This window comes from Taeniopygia guttata, chromosome 2, assembly GCF_048771995.1.
Source record: "Taeniopygia guttata chromosome 2, bTaeGut7.mat, whole genome shotgun sequence".
NCBI lineage: Eukaryota > Metazoa > Chordata > Aves > Passeriformes > Estrildidae > Taeniopygia > Taeniopygia guttata.
Genome location: NC_133026.1, coordinates 73,257,596 through 73,276,572, shown reverse-complemented (window position 1 = coordinate 73,276,572; position 18,977 = coordinate 73,257,596). Strand labels below are relative to the sequence as shown.

Below are 18,977 nucleotides of genomic sequence, written 5' to 3'. Positions count from 1 at the left end.
GTGTTTCTAAGCATTTATCTGTTTGAACTGTAGTTTGCATTCCAGTCAGTTTGCCAATTTTTATATAGTCTGAAAAAAGCAGTGAATTGTATTAATTTTTGTGCAGTGTTTTCATTAGGGTGGTGTATGTAAGTACTTCTATTACTCTGTATATTACTGAGATTTGGATCTTAGAGGACTTAAAAACTTGTTTCCCAAGCATGGAAGATAAAAAAATGCACTCAAAATAAAATGGGTACTGCCTGAGACAGGGAACTTCCAAAACATACAAAGCTGGGTTTGAAGTATTTGGAAACGTTCCTAAAATGCTTATGAGGATCCATGTTATAATAAATACCAAAAAGAAGACTTGTTGTCTTTTGGTAATTTTCTTTGGAATCTTTATAATACTATATGCAGGGCTTGACAAAATGACAAAATCTAAACATTGGTCTGAGAAAGTGATATCAAGAAATTTGGAACACAAAATTTTGATGATGGGCCTTCTGGAAAGGAATGCAAGAGATACTTCTGCTTTTTAAATCAAAGGTAGAGCAGCAAAGCTTTCAACTTGACATGAGCCTTTTGCTTGCTCTGGTTCAAAATACTGATGTGAAAGAACTGCTCTAAAAGCAAAGCATAATTTCTAACCAAGTCATCATAGTCTAGTTTTCTTGTAGGAATCACAAAAGCTAATAAATCCACTAATTTCAAATATTAGTGCTTAATATTAAAAAACGAATCTGGAATAAAACATTTTCATGTTAAGTAAAAATTTCTCATTAAGGAAGCATGCAAATAGATGCAGTCATTAGGATATATTTGACTTTTTTTCAGGTTTTGATGAGTTAACTTGTTATTGTGGTGAATCTGTGATTTACCCCCCTGTTCCCTGTGGCACTCAGCCACCAGAGTGTAAAAAAACATGCACCAGGCCACATGACTGTGATCATCCAGGTAAGTCAAGCCATTCAGTTTTGATTGGGTTTTTTTAGAGTTTTTTATTGGTTTTTGGTTGGTTGGTTTTGTTGTGTGGTGGCTTTTTTGTTTGTTTGTTTAATTTGGGCTTCTTTTAATCAAAAGAAAAGTAGAAAAGTGTACATAGGTCTGTTTGAAAATATATATCCAAGCCTACCAGCTAAAAACTTGCAATGAATACTACTAATGGTGCTTCTCACTGGTAAAAACACTGGTGATTTTTCTTATTAGTCACAACAGATTAAATGCTGTATTCCAAAGATCAAGTGCTCTATTGAAACTGTAGGACAATCTAGGGAACAGTTAATTTCTGTGTTCCTTGGAAATTCACTGGCCAATCACAAAATAAATAGTGTGGGTCGAACAGTTTCTGACAAATTTTTCCTGAGAGTATAACCCTACTCCCAAGTTAGAAAATGACCTGCTATTTAATTTATAGTGTATAGAGAATAGTCACATAAACACTTGGCATCATAATTTTTAAAGAATACATTATTTTTTTATGATGCATAATCCTTCCCATAAATTGTGTAGTTTTGCGCTCTCATGCTTAATAGTCTTTACTGTCTCCTTTAATGTATTCAACTGAAGTATGCTAATAAAATTGTTACGGCTTTTATATTTCTGTGACTGCAGTGTACCATTCATGTCATAGTGAGGAGAAATGTCCCCCCTGTACCTATCTCACCCAGAAATGGTGTATGGGCAAGCATGAAGTAAGTCTGGACAATTAATATTTTTGAATACTAAACAATTTTTTTAGGACTGTAGGCTTAGATTTTTGTGTCATCTTTGAAATGGAATATGTTACTGCTGTTGGAGTTTATTGTGATTAAATTGGAGAAATATACCTTTTATTCCATATGCATGCAAACCAATTGCTGTATTGGACTATAGTATAAAACAAGACTCATTCTTTGATCTTTTAGTATTAAGATTCTTATGTGGACAGTGCCAATGAAGGTCTGAACAGTAAAAGCACTTTGAGATTTCCATTGATAATTTTTACTGTTAGTGTCATCTTCTTCCTTTCTTCTTTCAGCTGCGAAGTAATATTCCTTGTCATCTCACTGACATTTCCTGTGGACTTCGCTGCAATCAAATGTTAAAATGTGGAATGCACAAATGTAAAAGAATCTGTCACAAAGGAGAATGTCTTATAGATGAAGAGTGTAAACAGCCATGTATTATTCCAAGGCTATATTGTAATCATCCATGTATGGCTCCATGTCATCCTAATTCACACTGCCCAACAACATCCTGCTCTGCAAAGGTTAGATACCTAAAGAAAATTCACTGCAAAGTCACAGGTGAATTATATGGTTTAATTATCAGCCAGTAACAGTTGTGACATGTTTGTATATTGATAGCATAACGTTTTTTCTGTAAACTTAAAATACTATTTTTTTTAAAACAAAACAATTCATCACTTTTAATTAGCCATTATTCCACTAAAATGGACCTTCTAAAATGAATTAGTTTATATCCTTCACACCCCTCCATGGCCATAAAAAGACAAAACTCTAAAACTCTGGTCACTTATGTGATATGGCAGGTTGATCTTCAGTGTGAATGTGGAAGAAGAAAGGAGAGTATGATATGCTCAGAAGCATCTAATACATATCAAAGGTAGGTATGATAGTTCTTTCAATTCCTTACTGGACCTACTGCTTTGCAGTTTGATTAAATTGCAGATTTGACTAAATATGTTTAGTTGACAAGCTTTTTGACTTTTTTGTACTTTGACACGTGGTAGTTTTGCGGGGGGGTTTGGTATTTCCCTGAGCTTTTGTACTAGCTATGCTGTATTAGGACTAATTTCTTTTTTTTACTGTTGTTAGTGTAACTATGTTGGTATGTCAAAGCTTGGCTCTTCGATATGTGGAACTGTATTCTACCCACACAGAGCAATTAGGTACAGACAAATTTGTCAAGTCCAGATTCAGGCTTCTGAATGTAGGTGATTGCAGTCCATGTATGACTTGCTGTCCAAGTTCCAATCATGTATGATGGAGCCTAGTCAGTAGAGATGATGGATGCTGAAGAGTGATTTAAAGTAATTCTCAAATAGCAAAATTTAGGCAGGAGAGCATTGGCATCTAAATCTTGGGTTTTAATATGCAATCTGAGCCCTAACCAACTGTATTTATTGCAACAACCTCCAAATCCTATGTCTAAACTTAATTTTCTCTCATAGGAGAGAGAGCAAGGAATGGACAAGGAAAAGAAGAAAAGTGGGGCTTTGGAACTGTTGAAATGAATATAACAAAACAGTAATAATAGTAACTTATAAAAATCTTACTCTGAGGCTGTGATTGAAAGGGAATAAAAAAATTAGTCTAAAGAGTTGGTTTGTGATCAGAGTTCTGCTGTATCCTACTTGTTAGGCAATCAAAGTCTGAGATTCTTCCTATCTTTCGAAGAAAGTTTCTTAATGATGGTTTTATTTGGAATTGGTATTTAAGGGCCTTTTTTTATCCTAGCCCAGCTTAGGGTATGCTGCTTGGTTTCTGCTGAACACTGTCCATATTCAAGTTCTGACAGAAAATAGTTCAGTGTAGGTACTTAATATTACCTAATGAAAACAAGGAGAAAAATGTGCTAATTAGAAACAATCAAGAACAGTTGTAGTCAATACTAAGTTGAATGCAAGATGCATGTACAGAAGTTTGGTATTTTTGGTATTTTCATTCCTATGAATACAAATCAGAAGACTGGCTCAATGTTGAAATACCAGGTTAAATTGACAAATGCTTATCATTAATGATAAGTTCAGAAGATAATGTACAAGTCCAGATTTTTGAAGGCTGTTATTTCTCTGCTGTTTTATAGCTCAGGCATTGCCTAGATATTAATGCAAGGAAAATTACTCATTTAAGCCAATGAGAGTTCTTGCATGTGTGCGGTGAATACATATGTATTTATTTCTCTGATCAGAGCCCAAATCTAGAGAAAGGGAGACTCTTCTGTTTAAACCAGGTGTTTGTATCAGTCAAAATATGTTCATATGTGCTTACAAATTACTCTTGACTTGTGATAGTAATGTGCCATTCAAGTTTGATAACTCCAGCAGTTCAGGTTCCTGAAAGATTATTCTAATTTTTTGGAGATAAGTTTGCCATTTTTCCTACCTTTCACCAAACCAAAACAATGATAACAAAAACCATTAAACAAAAACCTCTACAACAAAGTAAAAGTCAGCAAATTAGGGGGATTCCAAGTTTTCTCAAAAATTTTAGAGAAATGATGAAACAGCTTTGGGCTTTGTCGCTGAATGTTGGTGAAAGAATGTCCAAGGGAACAGGAAATACCTGTGCTGCTATAACTGTACATATGGCATAAATTACGATGCCATATCATCTAATGTTCCATAACCTAGACTTTGCCATCAACTGATTAATATGAAGTGCCTCTGAGTGATTTTTTGTTTTATGTACTATGATTATTCTCCTTCCTGATAGGTGGTTAGTTCTTTGAATGTGAAGAAAGACATAAAAAGAAATATACAGAAACAAACATATCCTTTTATTTTCATGTAACAGAAAAGCTAGTTCAAGAGGATACAATATTTCTTTTTTGGGAGTTTGTTTGAAAATTATGTGGGATATTTCCATTAAAAATTCCTGTATATTTCAGTTATACAAATTTTAGCAAGCAAAGGAGACTGGGAAGACTTGTTATTGAAGGGAATTAGGAAGAATCTTTATAAAGAAAATAGTAATGATCTTGGTAGGCATTTTGTCCTTTCATTGTGGGTTGTGTTAACCATATTTTCCAAGCAAATTTCTAAGTACTTTATAAATTCACTTGACAGATTTTAGTTGCACACAGCTAAGGAAGAATCATATAAAACGATAGTTAAAGCTATAGGGTCAGCTGTAGTTTGTATAACTAGCAAGTGAGGAGAAAGAATATTTGCCTTGCATAATTCAACTTACATAAGAAGCATGTCCATTTGTTAGTGTTACTCTTACTTGAGGGAGATGAGAGTAGACTCTTGATTTATGTAACTAGATTAGACTCCTAAAACTTGGTGATGTAGGACTAGATTTCCATTTTGTAATCTAATGAGAAAATGATCAGTCTGTCTTATTTCTTCCACCTAGAGGTTAAATCTGCACCCTTATATATCTTTTCAGAAGTTGATGTGTTGCCTTAAATGAAATCTACCATTCTCTTTTTCAGAATAGCTGCTATATCTATAGCAACTAAGCTAACAGATCTACAGCTTGGGGATTCAGTGGAAATCAGTAGACTTATTACAAAAAAAGAAATGAAGCAGGCCAGGTAAGGAGATGCATGTAGTAACATATTAGAAGCCTTTGTGTGTACCTGAAGCATAGGTGACATGCAATATATATATTAATATGATGATAAAAATGTCTGCTGTAATATCAACCTGACTCTATTTTAGCAATATGCTTAAAGAGTATTTTGCAGTTCTGTGGTGTTTTGTGCTTTTTCTTTCATGTAGAATGAGTTCTCTGTCATAGTATGATTGGTTGTTATAATTAAGTGTGGAACAGTACAACAGCGGTTTCAGAGTTTTTTTTCTACTCTGCTCATTGGAGTTCCTCTGGATTTTTTTCAGATTTCTAGATACAGCAATAGGTTTTATCTTCTCTTTCAGCAATCCAGTGTTCCTTTCTGGATTATTGATAGGCCATATTTTCTCCTAGTCATCATTGTACTATTTACAGTATTTTTGTATTACGTGATTTAGAATTTTTCATGTTTGTATTCCAGTTTGATTGGTGCTTTGGTGTTGTCATCCTGGCTGGCACCAAAAACCTGATTTTAATTTTGTGACATAAGTTTTCCTGATGTTCCTCAGGACTCAAATAGCTTGTCCCTTTACTTTTAGTATAATTTCTTTATAAACTTGTCAACTTTCTCCAGCATCCTTCTTTCAAAAACTTGACTTACTGAAGTCTTTGCCTTTGAAGTCCCTAATCTCTGGTTTTAGTTTATTTCTATTACCATGTCTTCTTTTTTTCTTTTATATTGCATTTGTTTATTTCAGAGTCAGTCTATTATGTGTGTTAAAATCTAATGTTCCTTTATATTGTGTAAGTTCAAAATAATGACATTTCCCATATTGTTGTTTCACGATTTCTTGTACCAAAAGCTAGCGCCAGCATACTTAAGAACTTTTGTTATTGTGTAGTAAGTTACACATTTCTTTCAGTGTGGACACACACTGCCCTTTCCTTGAACAGTTGAAATAACCAGAGATGGCTTTTCTTTGTACAAGTCTTTCCTAATATCATACCTAAACTGTGACAGGTAGCCTTTGTCCACAGAATCACAGGCTCTCTAGGTTGGAAGAGACCTTCAAGATCATCAAGTCCAACCCATGCCCTAACACCTCAACTAAACAATGGCACCGAGTGCCACATCCAGTCCTTTTTTAAACACATCCAGGGATGGTGACTCCACCACCTCCCAGGGCAGACCATTCTAGTACTTTATCACTCTTTCCATAAGAAGCTTTTTCCTAATATCCAATCTATATTTCTGTTGGCGCAGCTTAAGACTGTGTCCTCTCATTCTGTCAGTTGCTGCCTGGAGAAAGAGACCAACCCCCACCTGACTACAACCACCTTTCAGGAGGTTGTAGAGAGTGATAAGGTCACCTCCAAGTGTCATTTTCTCCAGGCTAAACAACCCCAGCTCCCTCTGTTGTTCCTCATAGGGTTTGTGTTCCAAGCCCCTCAACAACCTTGTTGCCCTCCCCTGGACGTGCTCAAGCGTCTCAACATCCTTCCTAAATTGAGGGGCCCAGAACTGGACACAGCACTCAAGGTGTGGTCTTACAAGTGCCAAGTACAGGGGAAGAATGACCTCCCTGCTCTTGCTGGCCACACTATTCCTGATACAGGCCAGGATGCCGTTGGCCTTCTTGGCCACCAAGGCGCACTGCTGGCTCATGTTTAGCCGGCTGTTGACCAGTACCCCGAGGTCCCTTTCTGCCTGGGCACTGTCCAGCCACACCATCCCCAACCCCAACGTTGCAGGGGGTTATTGTGACCAAAATGCAGGACTCCACACCTGGACTTACTAAAGGTCATCTTATTGGACTCTGTCCATCCATCCAACCATTTCAAATCTCTCTGCAGAGCCTTCCTGCCTTCCTCCAGATCAACACACATGCCCAGCTTAGTGTCATCTGCAAATTTACCAGTGGAAGACTCAATACCGCCATCCATGTCGTCAGTAAAAATATTGAACAGAGTTGGCCCCAGCACAGACCCCTGAGGGACACCACTAGTGACTAGCAGCACTCCAGCTATGTGAGTTGTCCCATCACGTTTCTGTGATGGCAACTACATCATAGCTTTGCTGCTGCACCATGGCTTCCAGCTCTTCTTGTTTGTTACCCGTGCTGCACGCAATAGTATATGTGCACATCAGCTACTGATTTTACCCCTAACTCAGGCATACCAGCCTTGGGCCTGCTTCCAGAGAGCCCAGCTACATCCCCTTCCCTCTTCAAACCTAGTTTAAAGCCCTCTCAGTGAGGTCTGTCAGTTCATGAGCTAAAATCCTTCTGCCCTTAACAGAGAGATGGAGCCCGTCCAATTCCAGTAGGCCTGATGCCACAAGTTTGCACCTATGATCAAAGAACCCAAAATTCTGCTGATTACACCAACCCTTGAGCCACTTGTTAGCAGTGTGGGCTCTCCTCTTCCTTTTGCTGTTTTTCACTGCCACCAACGGGACTGAGCAGAACACTACCTGTGCTCCTGCCCTATCAACCACTTGGCACAGTGCCCTAAAGTCCCTTTTAATTTCCCTGACACTCCTCTTTTCAATCTCATCACTTCCAACATGGAGTATCAGCAGTGGGTAATAATCAGAGAGCTGAATCAGCCCAGGGAGTCTCTCAGTAATATCCTGTACTTGTCTCCAGGAAGCCAACAGACCTCCCTGTGGGATGGGTCTGGTCGACATACGGGACTCTCTATTCCCCTCAGAAGGGAGTCACCCACTACAACTACCCTTATTTTTTTTAATGTCAGAGGTGGTGATCTGTCTGAATGGATCATAGAAGAAGCGTAAATGAGAGGCCTGCTGGGCAGATAATTTTCTTCTGCATCATCTGGCTGACCCTCTAGATCCTCATACCTATTCTGAAGTGGCACCTGGGCAGATGATGGGGGTTGAGAGGAATTTCTGTTACCTCCCTGAGTAGGGACCCATTTCCACTCCCCTTCATCCACCAGGTGACAGTGGGAATCATGGGAGTCCTCTGACTCCTGGTGGGCCTCCCTCAAGGATGGAACAGCGGAACTCTACCATCCTTCCACTTTCTTTAATACTCCATAGTCTTAACTTCCTCCCTAAGCTCAGCCACCAGCGAAAGGAGATCATTCACCTGTATACACCACAGGCAGGCTTCTTCTGCAATGCCCCCTAGTACCACTGATAAGCTCAAACACTCCACACAGGAAGGGGTTTGGACAGACACATCCTTTTTAGAGGGTTCTATTTGGTTACATACACTTGTACTAACTGCAGTTTTTGATTGTGTAATAACCATTACTAACAAAAAAACCCAAAACCAACCAACCAACAGAAACATAACAAACAACAAACTAAAGACCCTGCTAGCAGGAGGAAACCTGCAACTCTGCCTGCTTGCCCTGCCTTCGTGAACTGCTGTGCCAGCCCCGTTTGCCCGGTCTTGGGTCCTGTTTGCTGCATTCCTTAGAGCCCTCTTTTAATCACCCCACTGCTCGCAGGGGGAAAGCTCTGTCCTGTGCCTGCTTGGCTAACGAGAACTGGGTGCTCAGTGCTCTTCTAATCACCCCGCAGCTCTCCAGAGGAAAGCCCCGCCCTGTCCCTGCGAGGCTGAGGAGAATTCAAGGACTGTCATTGGAAGTATTCTCCCTTCTCTCTTTTTGTCTACCAAATATTGGGATGGGGGAAAAGAGATGGTGATAAATAAAATATTTAGTCTGATATTTTTAGTTTATTGTCAAACTCCAGTATTTTCAAGGTAATGTACAAATCTGCTTTATTCATTTACAATAACAGAGTCTTTTCTGCAAGCTGCAGGGATTTTCTTTCTTTGTTTCACTCCTGTTCTGTCTGTAGACATTTTATACTTCATATTGGATTTCTTATTAAAGCTTGAGATTTTTTCTTAACAAATTTGATCATACCTAGAGTAGCTTCTTAAATTGGCTACTTTCCTCTTTTAGTGGAGGAGAAAATAATTCTTCATGTAAATTACTTTAAACAGTACTGGGTTAATCTTAAGAGTGCAAGTATGTTAATTTTCTTCTGTCTCCTCCAAGAAGGCTGTCAGAAGTTCCCGGTCCTGGAACTATTTGTCTCCAAAGATGATACATGCCACTGAATAAACCAGTTTGAACCAGTTTCCCCTGTAGTTTTGGTGTTTCTGTTTTTGTTTTTTGTTTTTGTTTTTGTTTGTTTTGTTTTGTTGTTGGTTTTTTTTGTTTTTTTTTTTTAATGTAAGGAACTATTGTCAAGAAAATTAATTAACTTATGAAGTCTGGGGGAAGAAGTTTGTAACTACTGCTGAAGTTTTGGGGAACTCCTGATTCTCCTCCAACATTTTAATCCCTCAAAATAAAATTATGTAATACTTTTGAAGATCAGACAGAAAACTGAAATGCATAGCTCTGCTGAGACTAGAAATTAGGGGTTCAGTTGAAATACTGATGTTTATGGTTCATCGTAATCCTCCATAGACATGTCTTAAGTTTCTTCTTTTTCTGACTGAGAATTTTTCCTGATTCATAGGAGTGACATCTTCTGTTGCTGAGCATCCCCTTAATGCTTTTATCAACTTCATTCTTTGCTCAAATGATAAAATTTACCTATATAACATCTAGTTCAGAAGCTTTTTTCCTCAATTCCTATACCACCTTGGTAACTGCTGCTCCTGTTCAAGACCTAGAGAAGAGATTGGGTGCTCAAAGATCTTTGATTATTGCTTGTTTGTTTATTTTTATCTCTGTCTGTTCTAAGACGATAAAATATTCTCACACACTGTTGTTATTTCTTTAGGCTGTGATAATACAACACCAACAAGCTACAGCTTGAAAAGTATGAGTAGCCGCAGTGATTCTAATTTCAGTTTTCTTTCATAATTCAGGTTGCAATGTGATGAAGAATGCTTAGCTATTCAGAGGAACAGGTGGGAAATTAACTTGCTTACTTTTTTTTTTAACAGAAGTAGTCTAGGTTTTGAAAGTCAATCTGTGTAGAGAAGAAATCTTTTTCTTCATGACAGATAAATGTGGAGATGGTTCCTGTTGTAAAAATCTATACTGAATGATCAGAAATCTTGCGAGAATATTCTAGCTCTAAATGAGTTGTTTCAAATGTACAGACCATATATTTTACAAGCTATTCATATGTATTAGTAGCCTGTAACTTAATTCTTCAATTACATGTGTGGAAGGTTGGGGGGATTTATATGGGGTTTATTTTGTTTGCTTATGTTTTTGTTATATTTTGGGGTTTTTCCTCCTACCCTAAAATTTAGGCGCCTTGCTGAAGCTCTTGAAATAGATGATAATTCTGATCCTTTTAATATCCGTTCTTCTGGACCAAAGTACAGTGACCTTTTAAAAGAAGATGCAAGGTATGTGTTTTAATGATGGCAGATGTCATAAGTGAACAGTGTTGAGAGCAAGATGGGAAATGTAGAACAGTTCTATTTACTCTTCTAAAAATAGCTGCCTTAGCATTAGATGGCAGTTGAGGCAAAGGAGTTGATATGCACTTCTTAAGACCTCCCAAATGAGAACCTGAAGAGTAAAAAGTGCCTGACAGGTTACTTTTTTCTGTAATCAGACCAGATTTAAAATGGCAACATCATTTTACCATTCTCACTATGAATCAGTACCTGTATTTCTCACATCTCTACTGCTTTTACTCAGAGCCAACTTCTACCTCAGTGCTCCTTATAGACATTTCAAAACAAATACAAAAGTGATGACTAAATAATGAAATACGCTCTCATAGCCTACTGTTCTTTCTACCAGGTCTTTTTTTTTTTTTTTTTTTTTTTTTTTCTTACTGCTTTTATTTTAAAAATAAAGAAATGGAATTAATAAAATGTTAGATGCAAAGCGAAGCCTGTGCCAATGTGACTGCATAGACTGCATAGAGGGTTGCTAGACTGAAACGTCCTAAAATGAGGCAATGAAAAATCAAGGTAATATCAAAAACATCACACCAATAAATACTTTGTAATCTGGAATGACAAGAAGGGATCAGTCACATTTTTAAAAAGATGTTGAGATGATGTGTCATCTAAGAGTTTTTACTTGTGTGTGTTTGTAGACATGACATTAGTTTTTACCAGGTCCAAGTTTTGTAGAACAGCTTAGTATGTTTTCTTCCTCCAGTGTTCTAATGCTGCATAAATTTCATTGTTTTGTAAGGATGTTTGCTATTTGAAAATCCTTTATTTGATTTGCTGGTATTTTGAAATAAGTGAAAAATTTACATAAGCAACCATTCAGAATTTAAAAGTAAGATACATCTTCTTTACTTCCAACCGATGAACCTACTGCAAAATAGCTGAATGTTTTCATTCTGGGGCTACTGTTTTATTTATATTTGCATTGAAAGGTGCTATTTTATAAGGACTATTCTCTTAGTTGTGTAGTTGTGTGTAGAATATATTTTGCTTCATCTTCTTTAGAAAACACAGCACGCACTTTCAGTACAAAAGAAGGTGAAGATTTTGCATTGTGTGTGTAGTCTACTGTGGTTTTTTTGGAGTATAATTCTGTGTCATCTTTCTGCCAGCCACTACCCATAGTACAAGTATTCATGTTTCATGTACAGAACTGACCAGGATCATGCACTGTACTGCAGATGGTCGAACAGATACCTTGGAAAGTAGCCTTAATGCTTTCACAGTCCTCAATCTTTCTGTGATTTTACTTGCATTTCCTTTGTAGCTTCTTTACACTGGTAATTTACAATAAACTAATACACCAAGGCTATTCTTACTAAGTCATAGCTAAAGCAAAAGGCTTTTTTAATCTTCAAGTCAATTACTTTGTACATTGAATTACTGGATTTAATTTATCTAGTTTTAAAGATAAATGATTTTCTACTTATAGTTACATAGCTCTCTTTACAAGAGCAGCAATCTGCAATTTGTGAATCTGTGGCTTTATGAATTTTCTTCCTTGACTGCTCCTGATGATCTTTTGTCTCAGTAGTCTAGCAAAAGATTCGGCTTTCCATCAAGATGGCAAGATCCAGATATTGTATCTGTTACAGTATATTTTTCAGGTGGCTCAGTATTCTGATTATTTCTGACAGATTAGTTTATTCTTGCTTGAGCTCATCACTCCAGTAATGCAGGAGTTCAGGGCTTGTGGCTTTTTACAGAGCATAAGTTATATACAGGATCTTAGAATGATTGAGAAACATGACAGCTGCCTTCCTGTGCATTCAGAGTCACTGCCTCAAGAAGGCAGCAGCTGCCAAAGTCATTACTAGAATGCCATATTATCTTCAGACAATTAATTGATCTGTGTAGCTGATACATTGTCAAGAGCTGAAAGAAATGTATACCTAAAAATGAAGAAAACATGAGAAAGCTGTAACTCCTGATTTTGAGGTGTAATCTTTAATTACAGAATCCTAAAGCTCCCAAGAAGCAGTACAACTCCAGGTAACAGGAAGAAAAGCGAGTGTAAGCATGCCAAGATAATATGTCTCCTTTGTAGGACAATGACAGGAGACGGGGGCACCACAAATAGCATGGTAATGCTAATCTTGCTGATGTATTTGTCAGGATCTGATAAGGAGTCAAAAGAAGTCTCTCCACCTTATAGTTTTACATGAGATATTCTGCTGCCGAGGGGAATCCATCTTGTAGTATGGAGTTGACTACCAATTAAGCACAGATCAGGGGGTACAGATCCACTGGCTCGACACCTCAGCTCTGACCTTTATAAGAAGCTCCAGAAATACACACAGAGAGTAAGCAAATGCTCAGGTTCAGCTATTGACATGAAGTTGTAGGATAGATCAGCACAAGTATCAATGTCCAGTTGGACATTGACGATGTTGAGGCTGCTATTTGATTAATTAAAACTACTGGAGCTACACAGAACAGAATTTTCTTATTTTGTCACTGTGCAAGACCTCATTGTATGGACCATGAAAATCTCTGGTTTTATAGGCTCCTAAGGGGCTTTTTTTTTTTTTTTTTTTATGTATCCTCCAGCGTGTTAGCTGGTTTCTTAGTACGCTTTTAAATATTATATATCAGATGCTTCTGGACCCTCTCACTGGATTGTTGATACATGTGTTTTACCTGCCATGATCACTTTACCTTGAAATTTGGGTATTCCTAGTGGGTTTGGTTGGGTTTTTTGTTGTTGAGTTTGGTTGGTTTTTTTGGAGGATTGGGGTTTTTTTTTAACTTTAAATTATTGCTGTAATATTTTTTCCAAAGCCTTATACCACATGAGCTGACTTTGTATTTCACACCATAGGTGTCTGGAGGTCCCTTTATTTTTAGCTCTACCCAGTTCAGGTCCTTTTTCCAATTCTCCCAGTGTTAAACTTCTGTCTACTGAACACCAAGGAATTCTCATAGCTACATGCAGTACCTGTGTATTCTTGCTAAACCTTGAAGATTTGTTTACTTATGATGGGCTAAGTCCATTGTATCTGATGAAGTGCAGTTGGTAGCTGAGCTATTCAGTGTTGTCATTTTGCACATTTGTTTGAGACCATTTTTATGGTCTTTTGATGGTACATTGACTTCAGCATCCAGAACTTTGATAGGTTATCTACGAAAGATAGTTGTACTTGCTTTGGTAGGCACTTCTTGACTGGTTAAAGTCTGACATCTTTCACAAAGTAGCACTGTGTTGGTGTGGAATAGTGTCTAGTTTTTGAAGAATTATTTACTACTGAGCAGCTTTGAGATAGGAAATCTTTGTGTAGCCTTTTTCCCCCACGGGAATGGTGGCCTAACAAATAGCAACCGCACTTTTGAAGTTAGTTTACCTGCTTATTTAAGAACAGAACATAAAGTTCACCCTTAAGTGAAAGACTTGAAGTACTGTGATGAAGGTAGTTACAAAAAATACTTCAAACAAATCCTTCGTATCTCACATCAAGAATGTTTTATTTGCTTGCAAGTAGCTTTATGCTGTTTCTTGAATTCTTAATAATCTGTTATACTAGAGGAGCTGAAGACCAAAATCAGTGAACTTTGTATTGGAAAAGAACTCCACTTTATTTACCCTATCCCCATTGTTGTGTCTCATCATATATTGTAATTAAATAAATTAATAACAAGTAATTTAAAACCACCAAAATGGCAACTTCAAAATCTATATTATTGATTTGAAAACGTAGAATTGTATTGTCAGACAGTAGAACGATGTAATAGAATTTTATTCTTGGTTCTAGTTGATGAAGAGGAAATAATTGTTTTTGTAATAGTGATGACACACTAATAGTCTTTTAATGTGAATGAAGCTTCTGCTTGAGTCATTTGTGTTCTTGTTTTTTTATTTTGCTCTTGTTGAAAAATATTACAAAATATGAAGATATTTTATCTTTGTACACTCTCTTGCCTTGTTAACCCAGAATGCTGTTCTTGCAGGAAGGATATAAAATTTGTCAGTGACATTGAGAAGGAAATGAGAATGCTTGTGGAAGCTGTGAATAAGGTCAGTATTCATATACAAGTTTGATATTACTAAACATTATTAATACTCATAATTACAAGTTGACACTAGATCTCTCTGGGCTCCAATATAGTGCACAGTTTGTTGTAAAAAGAGCAAAATTTTTGGGAGACCTAGTAGTTCAGGTGCCAAACCTTGCTTAAGGATTCAAGCAGTGCTAGGCGTTAATGCATAAATGGATTATCATCAATTTTTGGATCTCCATTAATAAAATATTGTCAAAAATGTTGTTTAAATATTCAGACTTTGAGAAGGACAGCCTAGGTACTCCTGATCCCTGTAGTGGCGCTTGCTCACAGATTTTTGGATGCCTTCCTGTATTTGCGAGTGCATGAGGTTGTTCTCTTTCTTCTATAAGAAAACCTGGATTCAGCCACAGTGTTTGAGAGACTCCAGTATATGTAGAGGTTGATACCACAGATAGAATCATATGTTTTTCAGTGATACCACCTTCAGATCTGTCAGGTTAGCTTGCTGCTACTCCATGAAAGACCCAGTATATGTGGTTCAAAGGACCCAGTAAACTATACTATCCTCAGTTGCCCTTAGCTCAGAAAGGAGCTAATCTTCTGTAAAAAGCATAATTTTGAACCCCCTAGGCCCTAAGGACAGTTACTTAACTTTATTCCTTCAAAAAATTATGGATGATGTTTCTTAAACAGTCTTGGTGCTCATCCATCTCTCTAATGTTCTTGCCCATTTTTTTTGTCATTAGAATGAAAGACTAAAGTGAGTCAGTCTGTGTCTAGTTATCAAAGGGACCCCAGTGGGGTCATCCACTCCAAGCTCTGAGCTCAAGCAGGGTCATCCTAGAGCACATTACATGGGATTGCATTCAGACAGTTCTGTAATATCTCCAGTGAGAGAGACTCCACAATCTCTCTGGGCAATCTGTTTCAGTCCTCAGTCACCTGTACTGTAAAGAAGTTCTTTCTTATGTTCATGTTATGCCTCTTTTCCTGTTGGTTGGCACTATTAAGTGGCCAACTATTAAGCTGCCTGGCTCCATCCTCCTTATACTCTATCTTCAGATATTTATTGACAAAAGAAATAATAATAAATTAAATTCTATATGTCATCTCTTCTTGAGGCAGAATAGACCCAACTGTCTCAGCCTATCTTCGTGAGATGGTCCAGTCCCCTGTCATCTTTGTAGCCCTCTGCTGGACTTGCTCCAGGAGCTCTATTCCTCTCTTGTGCTGAGGAACCCAGTACTGGACACAGAATTCCAGGTGAGGCCCCACAAGGGCTGAGCAGAGGAACAGGATCACCTATGATGACCTCCTGGTCACACTCTTTCTTGTGTACCGTGTCATTGGCCTTGTGCCACAAGGGCACAATGCTCTCTCATGACAGCTTGTTGCCCACCAGCATCTCCAGATCCTTGTCTGAAGATCTGCTTTCCAGCAGGTCAGCCTATACTGGTGCATGGGGTTCTTGTTCTCCAAGTGCAGGTCTCTGTACTTGCCTTCGAAGAATATCAGAAGGTTCCTCTCTGCCCATCTCTCCCGCCTGTTGAGATAGTTTTGAAGAGCTGCACAATGCTCTGTGGTATCAGCCACTCCTCCCAGCTTTGGGTCATCAGTGAACTTGCTGAGGAGGTATCTGCCCCTTCATCCAAGTCACTGATGAGTAAGTTAAAACAATATTAGAGCCAGTACTGACCACTGGGGAGCACTGCTAGTTACAACTCGACTTTCTGCCACTGATCACAGTCCTCTGAGATCTGCTATTCAGCCAGTTCTCGGTACACCACACTGTCCACTCATCCAGGTTGCATTTTGTGAGTTAACTTATGAGGGTATCAGAGGACACAGTGTCAAAAATCTTCCTGAAGTCCAGGTAGACAATATTCAGTGCTCACACCTTATCTATCCAGGGGATAGATAGTTGTTTTATTGTACAGTCAGATTGGTTAAGCGTGATTTTCCTTTGCTGAATCCATACTGACTAATCCTAATCACCTTCTTGTCATTCCACAATGACCTTGAGGATGAACCATTCCCATCACCTCTCCAGAGATTGATGTGAGACTGTGTGTTGGTTTTGCATGGCCTGGTTTTTGGTAGTGGTGGGTTGCAGGTCACAGAGTGGGTTCTGTGAGAAGCTGCTAGAAACTTCCATTGTGTCCAGCAGAGCCAATCCCTGATGGCTCTGAAGATGGATATGCCACTGGCCAAGGCTGGGCCAATTAGAAATGATGGTAATTTCTAATTACCTCTGTTTACCTCATTTTTAAGATTATAATTACCTCATATTTAAGAAGAAAGCAAAACAAAGGTGGCGGCACAGTTTTAAGTCCAGCTAGTGAACAGGAGGAGGTGAAAGCTTGTGAGGGAAACAGCGTGGAGACACCAAGGTCAGTGGAGAACGACAAGCAGGATGTGCTCCAGGTGTCAAAGCTGCGATTCCTCTGCAGGCTGTTGTCACTATTGAGTAAGAAAGTGGCACAGACTCCAAGAAGGCTGGGTTGCACAACCACACCTTTAATGTGAAAAACTCTCCTCTTTATAGACTGACTCGACACATTCTACCTGATTGGCTAATTAACGAAAACACTTTTCTCACAAACAATCCTTGAGAAGAGCAGAAAGTCAAAGAGTAGGAGAACACCCCCTGCAGGTTGTTTACAATAACAAGCTATCATAGTTTCTCTACAACTCCCTAAAAGTCTCACAAGTCTGCCGTGAGAAAACTTATCTAGTTTTCCTGCTCTCTGACCGGGCTGTCACATCCACAGGCCATGGTGATGACCATGATGAAGCAGGCAGCCTTGTAGCCTCTGGAGTTCCATGGGGGATGCAGAGATCTATCTGCAACCCATGTGAGAGGTGCCCACACCAGAGCAGGTAGATGTCTGGAGGAGGCTATGCTCCAGTGGGAGAGCTGGTGGACAGAAGGGTCCCCTGCTTCCCAGCTGGAGCATCCTGTCCTTGGAGGACTGTTTGCCTGTGAAAGAGTGATCTCAGTTTTGGAAGGACTGTTTGCCCATGAGAAGAATTTACATTGCAGCAGTTCTGTGAGAACAGCTGCTTGTGAGATTGGAACTATACTGGAGAAGTTCATGGAGAACTGTCTCCTGTGGAAAGGGACTCAGTGGTCTCACAGGGGAATGCCTTCTCTCCCTGAGCTAAGTGGAAGAAAAACTTGGGTGATAAATTGACCAAAACCCTCACTCTTCATCTTCCTGGGCTGTTTGGTGGGAAGGAGGGAGTGGCTGGGGGGAAAAGCCTTTAAAACCACCTATTTTATTTCTCATTATCCTACTCTGATTTGGTTAGTAATAAATTCACTTTCCGTCTCTGAAGTTGAGCCTATTTTGCCCTTGGAGTGTTTTCTCCTGGTCCTAAACTCATGAACCCTTCATTAAATTTTTGTCCTCTGTCCAGCTGTAGCAAGGGAGGGTGAGTGAGTGGCTTTTCATGGGTGCCAGGCATTTGGCCAGTGTCAAGCCATGACAGACTGACTGGTCTGTAGTTCCTCAGAGTCCTTTTTGCCCTTTGAGAAAGACTGGGGTGATGTTTGCTTTCTTTCAGTTTTTGTGCACCTCTCCTGACTACCATGACTTTTCAAAGATGATCTTAAGCAGCCTCACTATGATGTCCACTGCTATGATGTCTTCCAGCAGTCATGGATACATTCCGTTAGGCCACATGGACTTGTGGATATCAGATTTGCCTAGGTGTTCTCTAACCCCAGTCCTTGACCAACAGAAACACTTGCTTTACCCTGGCCTCCTGGGTCAGGGATTGTTCAGTAGTTGTCAGTGACGACTGATGCAAAGAAGGTATTCACATACTCCATCTTCTCTGTGTCCTCTTACTAGGGTTCCCCCTCTGGTAATGGGTGCATATTATCCTTAGTTTTCCTTTTGTCGTTGTTTATGTATTTGAAGCCCTTCTTTCTGTCCTTGTCATAATTGGCCAGATGTAATTCCAGATGGGCCTTGGCCTTTGTTTCTCATTTCTGCTTACTCTTACAACTTACGTTCATTCCAAGTGGCCTGACACTGCTTGAGTCTCCTGTGTATTTACTGCTTGAGTATTAACAGGAGTTCCTAGTTCATTCATCTCATGCCCCCTGTGCTCAATTTCTTGTTCACTGCTGCACAGGTTATGCTAATTATACTCAGGTCCCTCCAACCTCAGACACTTGGAAGGTAGATGCATAGAACAGTTTTTTGTTACCTGTATTGTTTTACCAAAGAATAGTTTATGTAGTGTTGTGTTGCCTGTGGTTATCCTATTTTGCATATTCCTTTATATGTTGCCTTTGTCATACACACATATGTACACAAGTGTGTACACA

The 18,977-nt window shown here is 38.7% G+C and overlaps 1 protein-coding gene across 5 annotated transcripts in view; it reads left to right on the top strand.

Moving 5' to 3' along the window:
* Positions 1-18,977, top strand: part of NFX1 (nuclear transcription factor, X-box binding 1) — an 88,314-nt gene that overhangs the window by 54,443 nt on the left and 14,894 nt on the right. For 4 of the 5 annotated variants that reach the window (XR_012053961.1, XM_041714620.2, XM_041714618.2 and 1 more), the window contains exons 14-21: positions 817-936; positions 1,594-1,673; positions 2,000-2,230; positions 2,513-2,586; positions 5,143-5,244; positions 10,085-10,126; positions 10,478-10,576; positions 14,585-14,651. Coding sequence is in view for 4 of the 5 variants with exons in the window: in XM_041714620.2 (XP_041570554.2) it covers positions 817-936; positions 1,594-1,673; positions 2,000-2,230; positions 2,513-2,586; positions 5,143-5,244; positions 10,085-10,126; positions 10,478-10,576; positions 14,585-14,651 (815 nt within the window). In the remaining variant the exon portion in view is untranslated. Of the gene's footprint in view, positions 1-816; positions 937-1,593; positions 1,674-1,999; positions 2,231-2,512; positions 2,587-4,418; positions 5,245-10,084; positions 10,127-10,477; positions 10,577-14,584; positions 14,652-18,977 lie in introns of those variants that run through there. The other variant, XM_072924224.1, reaches the window with a different exon arrangement.